This window comes from Molothrus ater, chromosome 10, assembly GCF_012460135.2.
Source record: "Molothrus ater isolate BHLD 08-10-18 breed brown headed cowbird chromosome 10, BPBGC_Mater_1.1, whole genome shotgun sequence".
NCBI lineage: Eukaryota > Metazoa > Chordata > Aves > Passeriformes > Icteridae > Molothrus > Molothrus ater.
This window is the reverse complement of record NC_050487.2, coordinates 13,480,328-13,496,116: the sequence shown is the minus strand read 5'-3', so window position 1 is coordinate 13,496,116 and position 15,789 is coordinate 13,480,328. Positions and strand designations below refer to the sequence as shown.

At 42.5% G+C, this 15,789-nt stretch overlaps 1 protein-coding gene across 3 annotated transcripts in view; it reads right to left on the bottom strand.

The window, feature by feature from the left end:
• ACAP2 (ArfGAP with coiled-coil, ankyrin repeat and PH domains 2) overlaps positions 1-14,681 on the bottom strand; it is a 62,899-nt gene extending 48,218 nt beyond the window's left edge. For all 3 annotated transcript variants that reach the window (XM_054515870.1, XM_036388539.2, XM_036388540.2), the window contains exon 1: positions 14,562-14,681. In XM_054515870.1, the coding sequence (XP_054371845.1) occupies positions 14,562-14,614 (53 nt within the window). In that variant the 5' untranslated portion in view covers positions 14,615-14,681. The remainder of the gene's footprint in view (positions 1-14,561) is intronic.
• Between the last annotated feature and the right edge of the window lie 1,108 nt (positions 14,682-15,789).

Here is a 15,789-nt window from a genome sequence, read left to right as displayed (position 1 = left end):
TCAGAATATAGATATATACATCCAATTATGTACCACCTAGTTACAAAAACTGTCTTCATGTTTCATCCTGGACTAGCAATACATGAAAAACAGCTGATCTGAGCCATGCTATGTTCATGCTGCCCTTGTTTTTCTTAATTTAATACTTTTTGAAGCCGCAGAATGCAAAGGTGCATTTCTCTCTAAAACATCTGTGTCAGGCATAAAGTTCACAGTAAACTGTCATAATTCTGGGTAAATGTCATGTCCACAGCCAAGCCCCACTGTCCAGCTATAAACACAGGAAGTGGTGGTGAAACAGCTGAGGATCAAGTGCCAGACCTGACATGTAACAAAACTGTTGCTCCTTAGTGAAGTGGGAGCTGGGAGCAAGATTTCAGTCACAGTGATCTCAGCCAGAAGGCTCCAGCAATAGGAATAAGGATCAAATCTGGTCCAGTGTATGAGTCAAACATCTGTGGCTTCCCAAGACGTTCAAATACTGCATGGCAATGCACAAAACCAGAACAGCTGCTTAAGGGTGGAGGACAACTTTGATAAATGAGCAGTCTCCCATACTCTTCATGCTCTGTAATGAGGACTCTCAGGAATGTGTTTCTTTCCTCTGCTGTGACTTCTCTCCTCCACCACCCCCCTAAACAAAGTTCAGTTTGCTAGATACAGCTTCCTGCACAGCTGCAGTGCACGAGGAATACAGGAGAGAATGGAAGAAAACTCAAGACCTAACTTTGCAGCCTTTTAAAATGAGGAGAATGTCACCAGTTACCCAGCCCAGTGTATGTGAAGGACAGCTGAACTCTGACATCCATCACTGCACTCCTTTTAGGTGATCAGTGAAAGACTTTCTTCCAGGTTAAGGTACTACAAAAATCCCAGGAATCAAAGAGAACTATGATGGATAAACTCTCCTCTAAAAAAAAAAAGGGTCACTACACATTGCTGACCAGAACACCACATACACCATGGCTATGGACAGGGGTCTGCAGGGCTTGTTTGCTCTCACAGAAGAGTGGTGATCACCAGTGCTTTTAAATTTAGCTCCTCTTCAAACAAAGTCTATTTGCCATTCAAGCCACACCCTGACTTTAGTCTTTTGCTCATTCATTCATCATATTCTATCTTGCATTTTCAGATTGTGTTCCTGAAAATGAGGAGGCAGGAATCAGTGGTCACTCTAAATCAGATGCTGAGAAACAACAAACTGGAGAGGTCAAAGGTGCTGTGGGCAACTGACTAATAATTATTAATTCTGGAAGTAATGCATCGCTATAAAAAATATTCAGAATTATAAAAGCCCAACAATAAAATATTTTCCAATAGCATGTGTTTATTTATTTTCTTTTAACTGAGAAAAGTTTTGATTCATTTATTGAATATACTTTCAGAAGAACAGGAACATGTCACAAAATCAATTGCTATTCATTCTGGGGCTTTTGAATACATTAATATCTTTGGACTCATGAAATGGAAATAATGGATTTTTACCACTGCAGTTTCAGTGGAACTACTGCTAAAGTCTTGTCCTCAAATCTTAGAAAGACACAGCTCTCTTACTTGCACATATTCTGTGCAGAACAGCTCCTTAATGCACAACTTACACTTCACTAGAGATGACATCCTTTCAGCCACCATCCACTACACCTTCAAGACAGATTGAAAAAGAAAAGGTACTACTGAGTGTGAAAACCTGGAAATGAGATGCATAATTGCAAGATAAGAATATGAACCCGATGATTTACATGAATGTCTCCTCCTCTATATCAGGTGTCAGGTAGCAAAAAGAACAGTAGACATTAATCAGAGGACCTACTGTGACCTGTAGTGTGATGCAAAGGCAAATTAAAATGCAGGTGTACCACAGAAGATATTACACTTGCTCAGCTGCTTGGTCTGGTTTGTCTCTTCCTCTGCCACCCGTTCCTCTCACAGCAGTTGCACCTTGGGATCACCCTTCAGATGCAAAGCAACTGCTCACAGGTGAGTTCAGAAACAGCCACAGACAGCTGAGGGCAACCTCAGGCCAGGGGAGCACACCCAGCACTGTGACTAATGGCGCTGGACACTGCCACTCTTCACTGCTCACCAAGGGCCATTGGCGGTCACCAGGCTGCAAAGGTCCCTGTCCACCAGCACAGCTGCACAGGGCTGGTACTTTTCAGAGCAAGTCTTCACATTTGTCTGGGTTAAACTTAAGGAGCTTTCTACCTGTGCTTTCCCCTACCTTGCTGAGGTCCTGCTGGGTGGCAGACCTACCCTCCAGCTTCTCAGGGTTCCCTCCAATCACTGTCTACTTTATTTCATTTCCTTCATATATTACAAGGGTGTCCAGAGGCACGTTAACCAGCTTGCCAAGAAGGAATACAGTTGGTACATGTGTTATGGCATCAGACAACCAGAGACTTAAAAAGAAACATGACATTACTGAGGAACAAAGAAGGCATACATGGAACAATAAGGCCTAATAACTTTGGATAACAGCATGGACAGATATAAGTAGAGTTTTACCAATTATGAGATGTGTCATAACCATAAATATGATCTGAAGAAAGAACACTGTTGCAGCCTGTCATAGAGCCCATTGAAGTCCTGGTTTGGCACTGCAGAGTTTTTTCCCCACTGGCACAGAGCCCCTCCATACTGAGGAACAGATGATGAACTCTCCTGACACACTAAGATAAAATTCCTCATTCATGCTAGTAATCCCTTCATTATTAATTCTTCAGTCATTGCCACACAACATTTTATCAATAGCTTGAAAAAACTTCTATGTGCCCTATATGAATAGTAGGGCTTTTAATCAGAAAGTTGAACCCCCACCCTGAAATCCTAGAAATTTTCTATGAGCCTGGGGAGATTGAAATATGGAAATACATTTCCTGAACAGAAGATTATGATGTTGATGAGTAAGCCAAGTTTTCAGGTACATAGCAAACACTGTCTGCATTTCAAATTTCCCCAGAGACACGGGAATCAAGTCCTCAATATTAAAAGGACCATTCCTCTACTCCTCTCAAGTAAGACTTAGAAAATAATCAAATTAAGTAAAGCAAGGGTATTTATTGAATTAATAAAATTGTTAAAGCAAAGGTCTGCTTGTAGGTATCACTACACCTACAAGGTTTAGTTCCTCCTCAATAATTCATATGGTCTAATATAACAAGTAGGACAAATCCTTTAAAGATGTACACTTCACTTAATTTGTTCCTTACTGCTAGACTACACACAGCTCAAAGATAATGAACATTATAAACAAATCAGTCTTCAAAAAGGAACAAGTTCTATTGCCCTTAACATACACGTCTGGAAGCCAAACACATTACCACTAAACTTGCACTAGCATTTCACAGTCTACATGACCCAGTCTATCACACAGACTGTAAGGACTTCTCTGCTACCTGCTGGACCTACCTAAATTTTTAAACTTTTCCTCTCAATACTCTTTTGGAGTAAATTGTCAGAAATGCCTAACAGTGCTATTTTCCCAATGATTTCCCCTAATATTTTTCTCCTAAGCTTTTTCTACCCCAGGAGAGCCTGACAGTAAGCCTAAGCAGGAAACCAGCAACCTTTTTCCTCCACAAAGAGTCTGAGAAGCAGGATTTTCTTCATCTTTCAACTTTAGTGTTTTGTTCATCAGAAGACAGCTGTTAACAAGATGGGGGCACAATGGTGACCATGAAAGGTTCATGGAAAAGAAGTTGATTACACTACAAGTTGGGAAGAGTGCAACATATCACAATACATATCCTGTACAACTCTTGACTAGTGATTTCAATATCCAAGACTGGGCCAAAAGCTTTTTAGGAGGATCTACTATCAGATAAAGAAGTAGGACTACAGTATCAAGATCTTGCAACAAAAAAAGGACGGCAGAAAGGAGCTCAAGGAACTGATGGTGGACAGAAGCCTTGCTGCTGAAAAGTTGCCAACATCACAGAGCTGCTTTAATCTTTTAAATCTCAGCAACTACCCAGGATCTTGAACACAAAAGCGGCAGATGGAATGAAGGATTTCAACATTTGAAAACTCAAGTATGTAGTAAGGTCAGGAAGTGGAAGCATAAATATAACCATCAAGCAACCAACTGCAAAAGATACAAGATAGGACATCTAACAAACACACCCTGTTAGCCTCAAGATCTGGAGTTACCAGTCAGATGCTAAGGAGTCCTGGCAACTTTGCTTATAAAAGCTGTACGTAATAACAGTCTGAAGAGCAGTGAAGATACTAATTTGGAAAGATTTGGAAAGACACCCCTTATGTAGAATGAGTAAATATCAGTCCATAGCCCCAGCACAGCATTGTCAGGATCAATATGCTCAGAACTGATACAGCAGCACCCAACCACCAACACAGGAAACCCCGAGTAAACTACAGGCAACTAAAGGTCTGAGTGCTGTGCAATTAAACAAAAAGACACCATATGATCTTAACATGAATCTTGGGTTTGCTTCCGTTTCAGAAAAATCAGGTAACATCTGTCCCTTTCTTTTTGTAACTCCCTTAGCTGCTAACTTAAACCTTACACCATGGTTAGAGGAGCACTGCTGTGTACAAAGCAGCATAAGCTGGCAAAGTCTTTGTAACCAGAGCTCACCACGATTCAGAAGAGCTGAGGACCATTAGCCGTCTACAATTCCACTTTTATCAGGTCGATCTTCTTTACTGAAGCCTGAGGGAAGTTTCAGATTTGCTATGAAGACTAAGTCTCAGCAAGTATTTACCCTTTTTGTCCATTTCAGAAGTTGAATATTTCAGTACAAATGCTCTGTTTGGCAGTCAGAGAGAAGGCTGCAGCTTTGTTGTAATACACAAATTCTGAACTTGAATTTTTTATTTAGATATTAGGTGAATATACATATATGGATCTCCCACTCAGTAACCTAAAGTGCATTTTACATGTAAATTAAGAGTTTTATTTTGTAGTTTTATTGTTCCTCCCTACTGCAAAAAGCAGTTTGTTTGCCCTTTATGTCTCCACACTGAAGCATTCAGTCAAATTAATCCAATCTCAGACCAAAAGAGTGGATAAGCATTAAAGCAGGACAATAGAGAAATATGGTATATTCGTGTTTTCCTCAAATTTACTGCTCTCAAATTTGGAAAGGTCAGTTGCCTTTCCTCCTCGTTCCTTTCAAATGATGATAAACTATTAAAAAAAAAGAAAAAAAAGGCATTTGGAACTTTATAATATAAAAACTACAAAATGCATGCAGTACACCCACAGCCCTGGAACTTCTCTGGGTACATTTAGTATCTTTTCTCCCACTACTTTTAGTCATCAAGAGATTTTAAAGACCCTGGGATTTCATTCATCTATCAAAGCTAACTGCAGGTAAGCTGTTTTTCAACCAAACAGAAGCTTACCTATCCTTTAATTATTACCTGTTAAAGGTTTTTCATTTCAAATCAACTCCAAATATTTTCAAACAAAATCTTTCAAGATTGATATTTACAATTCAGTGGATATTTTGTAACAGTAGGCACGTTCAATGCTTCCCCTTGTCATTTTTCATCATTCTCTTGGGATAAATCAAGTAAGAAAGAATAAACAGGCAGATAACATTCTTCAAAATCAGACACTAGACAAAAGAAATGAAGTTAAAGGAGTACTTTTAAAAATCATTCTCCACAAACTGGAGATTCTTCTGAAGAATAATCCTGTAGATTCTTTTGAGGAATAATCCCACAGAGTAGGTGTGTAGATGTGTGTAGTCTTTTTAAATAGTGTCCAACTTAGCAACACACAAATTCAGCCAGAAGCTGCATCCTCAATGAAACATCAGATTCCTCAGTGGTCTTGAACAGTTTATCCTTTATCCTTAACAGCAGCCCTGTCTGGCAGAGCCAATGCAATTGTTCTATTATTGCTGGGTGTCTTATCTGATCAAACACTGGTATCTATGCACAGATACACAAATTAAGTCAGCTAAAGCACCTTTGGGAATGACAGAGCAGAAACATGTGATGTCCAGGGCACAGGTCACCTTATCCTGACACATATGGCTAAAACAAATCAAGAGCTGCTTGGGATCAAATCTTAATGAAGATCAATAGTTGTAAGGAGCCTAAGCCTAAGATCTGGCTTAAGAGGAGGGATAGTACACAGCAGATGAGATGCATTCTCCTTTTCCTGTTTAAGGAAGAGGCCTAGGTCATTATTTACTAAACACTTTCTATAGATAGGAACTCCAACTTAGATGGTACATGAAGCCTAGGGAAGATATAAGCTACATTTCCAGTTGGCCTGTAAGTCTTTACAGTGGCTTTTGCTAGTGCCAGTTAAGAACACAAGGCCCAACACTGCTGCACCTACACGACATTTCTTCTTCATCCATGGTTCTTATTTGGGTTATCTTAACCCAAAAGTATAATAACAACAGCATGTTTTATAAAACCAATAGCATTTTTGTAACACCACATGTTCTTTACATTGAAATTTATCACAAGAATCCAGTCAAATGCTGAGTCTGATTACTTACACAAAGTACTCAAAACAAAACCCCCCAAACCCCACACAAACTACATCTTTTTATGCCAAAAATGACCAACATTCAGAGCCTCATTTGTGCCCACGGAGCAGTGGCTTGGGCAGCAAGGGAGTCACTGGAGACCTGGAATCTAGGAAGGCATCAGAGGATGGGACAGGACTTCCAGCACAGACTGACACCAGCCACCACCTCTGTGCCAAGGACAGGGATCCCTGTGTGACCACAGGACAGGGACACAAGAGGCTCAGTGCCTCCCTGGGTAGAGTCCACAGGAGCAGAAACCCAAACCCCACCTCCCAGGTCATATTCCACATCTCTTTTTTGACAGACAGAAGGGATAACATTCCTGGTCAGAACTCTGAATACAACACACTTTTCCTTTGTTCCAAAGGATTGAATTCAAATTTCCATCTACAATGTCATTCTGAATATCAGAACACTAAAATCTGTTAAGTGATCTCTGGCATTACATAAGTTATACATATTTTTAATAATAACTACAAGATCACTAAAAACTGAAGACTAGAATATTTCAAATGCACAGAAATGTGTTTTTGATATGCATGTGTTCTTACTTAACATCTGGCACACAGAAAGATAGATATCTGCAATTGTCTTGCATAGAATATGGTTTTTTAAATTTTAGCAGACTGAAGACATTTCACTACATGTCACTACTTAAATTCTTTTGCATTATAACCAACTTGGAAACTTCAAAATCACACCATGCAAATTCCCACTAGCTCTGCTTTATGTTTATCAAGACAAAACCATAGGCAGAGGTCTTCCTTTAACAACTGTTGCTGAAGATAGATCACAAACTCATGAAATGAAAAGGTAGTTTGTGAACATGCACCTACTGTTAGATTCTTGTCCAAAAGCACAATACAACTATTTCAATGTCCATTAATATTGAAATGTAAACTACAAAAATTATCCAAGGGTATTGTCCCTGAATACGGCAGTCTTAAAATATCAAATAGATAACTTAAAACATCAAAAAGGAATCCTGATTTCCAGAAGACTCATGCCACTAGCATGCCACTTAAACAATAAGTTTACCAGCCATCTTCTTCTCTGTTCAAAATCTCCTCTCATTCATAAAGGGAACTTGAAGGAACTATTTTGCAACAAATTATTTTCTTAGTCTATCATTGTGTCTTGTCAATTTGAAAATGTATACATGAGATCACTCCATAAATTCGATTTCTCCTCACACAGTAAGTGCATCACAACAACAACTGATTTACTCTAGATCTGAGGCCTGGCTGCTTCTAATATTCATAAACATTAACCATACAATCCTTATTCTGCCACATACACAAGGAATCCTCTTGAAAAGATTATCAGGAAGGCAAAACAATGTTTGAGTCTACTGGACTGCTTAAATCTCCAGTTTATGATCATAATGATAATATCTACTATTTCTCATGTTCATAGTCTAATCTTTTAGTCATGTGAAAGAGTGACAACAAAATCAGGATTTACACTGCCTCACACAAAAGTATGGAAAACTCCCGCATGTACTAAAAGAACATTACAGTTATTTATCCACACACTAATGTGCATGTCCTCCCCATGGTCCTCCATTGCAGACAGCAACTTCAGCCCTTACTTTTGGTACAAATCTGCCACTAGCAAAAGGCCAAGCACCTAAATCACTACCTAAACTCACAGGAATATCTAAATCTAAAACCAGCAGTATCTGCTCTCAGAGATCACACATGCATTTACACAGTTTAAAACTTCTACATGTGTTCTTAAAATGAGTTCTGCATGTACAAGTGAGAGGCAAAAAAAAACCAGCCAAACCCTGAATTACTCAGAATTTATTCTTCTATTTCCTGCCTATGTAAACATAACACTTCTGCATTTGCATCACCTTGAGATACTAAACTGATTCAGGCAGTAAGGCCTGCATCATGATTAAGGCAAAGGGTTCTTGCCTGTAAACAGTAATTTCTGTAGCCAATGGAAATTAGACGTTTTTCTTTCCTATTTTTGCCAAAATCAGGTTATAAGAACAGAGTTTGCTTTGGGAAATTTTTAGAATTATTTACTCTAGCAAAAAGTTAGCAATAATTGAAGCCATATTGTTCACTGCACGAAGTAAGAATGGGGAAAATGCTGACTAAATAATGTGGTTCTGAGTGCAAGGTTGTCAAGAAGCTAAGCCTGAAAAGAGATCACAGGACACTGCAAACATTGCTGAAATCAGCACATTTGCTGTTCAGAGGCCAACAGTTTCACAGTTTTGTACTGTGAAAAAACAGAGCCACCAAAAAGTCCATCTAGCCCAAGACACAGGTTTCTATCTGATAGTTGCCACCCTCCCAATGAATATTCTATTTACCGATCTTCTTTTCCAGAGATTTTAACATTACTATTCCTCCCCTCCCAAAAAATACAAAACTGCCATCTCCATAACTTTGGTTCTTAATGTAATTACATGAGATGTGCTTAGCCAACATAAAGGAGACACTCCAGGCTAAAGAACAAACCTCTTCAAATCTATATTTAAAACCTGAAAGGCCATAAGGACTTGTATAATTACAGTTCCATTGCACACACACATAAATAAGCTGTCCTCTAATTCTGCAAGTACTCATTAAAGATCAGTTGTACAGGCTTAATTAACATCAGTTCTCCAGCAACCATCCTGCTGCTGTGCTAGAGCAATGTTATGATAATGTGCAGATTTTGTCACTACTTTCACTATAAGCTCCCTTCTCACTGTGGGTTTTTTAAACATTACCAGATAAAAATGTAAAAAGACCAAAACTGAGGAAGTTAACATTTTAAGTTCCTATTAGCAATTTGAGATGTAGTTAAGATTTTTAGTTTGCTCTTGTTAATATAAATCATAATCAAGCAATAAAGAAAAAGAATCACCATTAATAACCCTATCCTTTGTTATTCATAATTGTGCCAGCCAACTTTTTGTTATTTTAAAAATGCAGGTGCACTAACCAAATGAAGACATCCTGGTTTCAGGACATTTCTCTAATCTCCATTAGGAAGGATTGTTAACAACTTACTACTAAGTTTTTTCAGATATTTTCAGATATTGCAGTGTGAGAGATTTTTTGGAGATGTATTTGTGAGTGATCTCAATGAACCTTCTTTATTCCTGAACAATTTCCCTCAAAAAAAAAATGCTCTGACATTGCACACTGTGCTCAAATGCATCTCCCTTTCTTTAGGCCAATCATTTCCTTAATGTACATTTGAAAGGCATAGTTACAAATTTAAAAATAAATCATTGACTAGAGCCTGAGTAGAACAGGACAGTCACTGCAATCCCCACAGAAGTGCAGAACTAGAAACCTAGAATCAGTTTAACTAAGTTTAACTCCACCAGAGTCCCAGAAGCACAGACAGGGATGTTGTACACGTGTAACTTATCGACACCCCTCCTAGACTGTCCTCCACGTCACTTCAGCTACAAAAAGTGAACTTCTGCAGTCTCATACAGGAAATTATAAACGTTAACAACCACGTAAGTATGAGATATGCTAAATGCAAACTCAAAAGGAAATGCTTGGCAGCTTTTTCTTTTGACTTATTGTATCTTTTTTCCTATTCTTCTGCAATAGTTTCCATCCTCCCTTGCCAAGCACGTTACAAACTTGCTTTTCAGTCCCAAATACCAAGGGCAGAAAGCCCAGACCAAACATTTCTTTGGAAATTTGTTCTAAACCAGCTAGGTAAGTCTGAGCAAACCAGATTTTGTACACAGAGTTCTTGGTCTCATTCCTTTTCACACTTGCCATGTGGCTGAGTTCACCCCCAGGAGCAGCCCCAGTGATTGCAGTGGAGCCACATCCACGCTGAGCTATAAACCCAGGCTGAACACCAGGGGTTTGTTGCTCCTCACAGCAGGTTAGGAAGCAGCTGCCCTCCAACACCCTTCCCCACTGGAACTGAAGGGATTACTCTCCTGATGTTCCTATCTTTACATTTTCTCCAGAAAGTAATGAGCAGACCTAAGCATATGGGTTAGGCACTTTTGATAATTTCGCTGACTGCTGAACACAACCTCCAAATAGGTTAAATAAGTTACTTTCTTATATTACTCATAGTTTAAGTGACAAAATGTTTACTACTATTTAGGAAACAGATGCTTAATGACAAACCATTGGTTACACAGTGCAAAAGAAGTGAGAAAAAATACATCATAAATCTGGAAAGCCAGAAAATGGGACAAGTGACCTCTTCAACCTGCATGCCCTGGATAAGCATGAGGTGCAGCTCAGCTGGCCCCACACAGACAGAGCAGGGCCAAAGCCACAGGAGAAGAAAGCCAGCACATAGCAGGGAACTGCAGTGCCAAGCCAGCCTCACACACAGGCCTGCCCCCAGAGCAGGGCTTTAGCTCAGGCAAAATGGAAGACTCCTCAGATGAGTCCCTTTAAAGGGAATACACTATAACCACAGTTATACCCAGAAACTACCCAAAAATACTTTTACTAAGAATGGTAATTGACAACAGTTTCATTTATATTTTGATCTACCTCATTCACCCATCATCTGTTCTGCAGCTGGGGTCTCAGGAAATGAATAGAAATTTAAATGCAAAAAATTTTAAACTTTGGCAACAGTGACAGATAAAGACAAAGAAATGATCTCAAAACCACAGCTTTAATAAAAAGCCTGGATCAGCCTGAATGTTTTTGAAGAGAGTTCTACAATTGCATAGATTATGAGCAATTGAATTTTGCTTTTTCTATTACTTGCTGTTTATCAAAATTGTTAACTGCTACTTAGAGCAGCTGTATTTCCACATCACTTAAAATTGCTTTTCCTTTCTAGTAATTTAGTTCCAATGATTCATGTGGTTGCTACAGTGATACCTCATTGAGAAAAAACATTTTATAGGTAGAAGAAGAAAAAATGAAAATGAAACAGCAATGTAGAAGCCTGTTCCATTAAACTCTGAAACTTAAACTCTCATTGTTTAAAGGAGAAAGAATTATTTCACAATGCTATTTGCATATTTAAAAACTACTGCAGGAATGCATGATTATGTACACAGAACTTGCCAGCACAGCTCAGTTCTTATTGTTCAAGGGCTGCTCCAAAACCCCTCCTCAGCCAACTTCTTCATTTGATGGGAAGTCATTGACACGAACTGCAAACACATTTCCTCAGCAGATCTTTGGTGTGTCCATGTTTTGGGAGAGGGGATCATGACAGAAAAGCATGTGATTTCAGCAAGACTATTTTCAAAGCAAGTTTAGAAAAAAACCATGACTACACATTTGCATAAGTGTGCCTGAACTCATAACCTTTCCCACTACCTCAAAAATCAGTTTCTAAACATCAAGTCTCCAACTACAAACTGATTTGGCATATTCTAAGTTTACAAATCTAGTGATACAATAAGCCATTATTGCTTCAGGTTTTGTAATTCAGAGATTTCTTTATCATCTACTGTAGAGTGAAAAAAAAACCTGGTATGCCTTGCTATGAAATAACTCATACTTCTGATGTGAACCTTTATAGTCATTATTATCTCATCACATATCAGCACCTCAACAGCTACAAACCACCATCCCTCCACAAGTACTTCAAGCAAGGAAACAGACCTCAGGTGTTGTGATTTGGGGCCCAATTAAATCTCAAAGCCAAGAAATATCAATATGAACTTCACAAGAAATAGATAAGCAAGGAAAGCCATGTGGCTGAAGCTGACTGTAGTAGCATGTTTTGAAAGATTTAAATAGTTCCCCATGAAAACAGGGATTCAGTGACTCAGGAACTCTGATTCACCCGTGTCCTCCCAGTTATCACCACAACCATAAGAAAGTAACCTGTGACATTTTTATTCATTACATACCTCCCAAGAGTTTTATTTAACAGCTCTGACAGGTATACTGACAGGAAGGACAGAGGCTACACCCTCCTGCTCAGCAAGGTCAGAGAAAGCTGCAGCTCAGCTTTGCTACAAGAACGCAAGCAAGAAGCTGCTTTATGTCCACACCACCCCCTGCAAGAACACAGGACTCTGTCACAACCTTGCTCTACATTAGTGTCTCTATCATCCCTCAATAAAACCACTGCAGTAACCTTCAATCAGAAGGTGTCTACTCTTTGGGTTGGGTAATTTATATGAACATTAAGAATAACCAAAATTATAACAGCAAACATTGATGACTAATAATGAAAGATATGGAACTTTTTCAGAAATACTACAGGAATTCTGCCTAGCAATTTTAACCATTTCCTATCAGTTAAAGGTTGGAAGGATGTTTTGATGGCATCAAGTGATTACACCATAAGGTTTTCTGCAATTTATTCAAAGGTAGTAGTATCAGACTGGGAGAAAGACCATGAGGTACTAGAACACCCTAACAAGGGGTTTTCTCCAGTTTCTTTTCCTCGAAGGAAAGGACTCAAGAGGGGCAAAAGGAGAATGCTACAAAGTAAATTCAAATGAACTAGTAGCCTTACCTTGAAGAAACAGCAGCACACTTCTGCTCACAAATTTAAGTCACAACTTCTTGTTTGCTTGAGTGTATTTAGCACTTCAGCAGGTATGAGTAAGTAAATAATAATAGTACTGGTATATTTCTGTTGTTAAATTATGCCAATCTACAACTGCATTGCCACCAAATGGGATGGACCAACACTAAATACACTTCTCTCAGAATGTATATACACTAGCAAGCATGTCCAGCTCAGGACACAGTTCTGTGAAACAGCTAAGCCAATGTAAAAGTTGCCTGCTGCCCTAAGGGAGGTCTCACTCTCTACTGCCTTCCTCTAGCCTTGCTTCTGGCAGTGAAGTTTCCTCTCTCTACTCCCCATAAGCCTTAGTAGGTTTCACACCCACTGAGACGCTGACACAACTCACTAACCTGGCAGAGAACCATCCAGTCTCCTCTGCCAGGGCACCCAGCTCACTGAAGGATCCAACAACACACGTCACAGCCACCAAAAAACCCGTGGGAGAAGCAGCCAGCGACAAACTGGCAGCAGAGGCAGGAGCAAAGCAGGGAAGAACAGGAACTCCAACTTCTGCCAAGGGTAAGCCATTCAACCAACCTTCCTTCTCCAACTTCCTCTACATCCCAGATACCACAGGATTGCTAAAGCTGATACAAAGAGGAGGCGTGAACATACGGCCAGAGAGCAGAGGAAGAGCAGCACTATTTCCCTCAACATCCAGAGCTCACCACAGAGCCACAGGCACTTGAGATATGAGCTTGGCATGGGACAGGACAGTGACACATCACGTCACGGAGCTGTTTGTGTGTCCACCATCTAGCAGGGTAATACCAGGCACAGAAACTGGGTGAATGTAAGCACACACCAGCCACACATCCCAAAGAGAGGCACAATTATGTTGATTAGATACAACGGTGTAAAATACATATATAGAATGGGTAAAAACATAAGGAAAGACTGAGGGAAATGTTGCCTGACATAAGCAGAAATAACCCTATAGCAATGATAGACAACTGGTCACTCGACTGGGGAAAAACAAAGGAGTGCGTGCCTTGCTCTGACAACAGGAAGTAAGACGATACTGAGCTTGTTTGCTGCTGGCACCCCAACAGTGGCCACACCGAACGCAGGCAGGAGACGCTGGGAACTGAAGTGTGAGCACAACTCTGAAGAACCGAGGACAGATCACCAAAGAGTTCACCCTCCTGAGCCCGAGTCTCAGCTGACATTGCTGGGCTGACCAGCATTCCCTGCACCGCCACCATTCACCCCCATCTCCTCCAAGGCGTGACCCCAGCAGTGCTCAGTGCTCACTGCTCACGGCGGTGCCTCCGCAGGAGCCCAGCCCTGCACGCTGCCCACCCAGCCCCGCACACCCAGCTCCGCACACCCTGCCCCTCTTCCTTGCTCTTCCCACACCGCCCTCCCCTTCCTCCTCAGAGCCCCCACACCACGGTAGCACCCACACAGCCCCTGCCTGCCCCTCCACCCAAGGCCGGCTGCCCGCAGCTCGTCACACCTGTCACCGCCAGCGCCCGCACAGCCCGGCCCGCCCCGCACACACCCGGCCCCGCTTCCTGTCCCCCGGCACGACCCCGGCCCGGCCCTTCTCGGCGGCACCTGAAGCGCGGCGAGTCCTTCAGGCACTCCTCGAAGTCCACGGTCACCTTCATGGTGGCGGGGCGCGCCGCTGCCTCCGCTGCTGCGGCTGCTGGCGGTGGTGGCGCGGCGAACCCGGGGCGAGGCGAGACCGGGCCAGGGCCGGCGGGCGGGGCGGGACGGGACGGGGCGGGGCGGGGGCGGTGCTGGGGGCGGGGGCGGTGGCCGGAGCGCCCTGTGCCCGCCCCGCCCGGGCGCGACTGACGGCCCGCGCAGCCAGCAGCGACCGCCCGCGAGAGCGGGGGCCGCGCCGACCAATCACAACGCGAGAGGGGAGGGCTCAGTAGGCAGAACGCCCAATGAGCGCGGCCGCTCAGACGGCGCAGCCAACCGCCGGCACCGCAGCGATTGCTCCCGCCCCAGCGAGCTCAGAGTGACAGCCGGGACCACCAATGGGCAGGCGGCCGCTCCAATCGGCCGCTCCGTCTCCGCGGCTGCCCGGAGCGCTGCGGCCACAGCCCGGCCCGGCGTTCGTCGCCGTGACGCTGCGTGGGGCGGGGCGGGCCGGGTGGCGCCGGGCCCCGCTCAGCCCAGTACCTGCTTGGTGTTTTTAAATCTCAGCTCTTCATTAAACGGGGGGATGGCTCCCTCGCGGCCGAGACACGCGCGGGAATGCCCGGGCGGGCCCCAGAGCAGTTGTACCGGGTGGAGAGCGGCCGCTTCCTTCAGGCGGCTCCGCCCTCAGCGCCGGCCCCCCGGCCCCAGCGAGCCAGCGCCGTGCAGGGGCGGCGGGACGGGCATGGGTCCTGCTGAGGGTGCCACCAGCGGGGAGAGAGAGCCAGCCCCGGTGCTCTCCGGTGTGATTCACTTCTAGATAGAGGAAATAGCTCGTCGGGGAGACTCAAAGGAGTCTTTGAAGGAGAAACGCAAACCGCAGGTTTTCCTGTCAAGGACTATCAAGTGTGCATGCTTGGGTTTCTTACCAAACCTTTGTCCGAGAATACTTTTTGAACTAGAGCAGATCATATTTTGAAGTAGAGTGAACAGGACCATGTTGCATTCTCCAGTTTGCAGTGAAGGACAGCAAAACATTGTAGATTTCTATTCATTTAAGAGAATACAGAAAAAGATCTTTAACTAGTTAGGTGTTAATGTTCCCAGATGTAAAACTGACAGACAGGAGCACCACGCAGCCCCACTCCTCCTCAAAAGAAGCGACAGAGAAGTAGAAGTTGCTATCCAAGTTAAA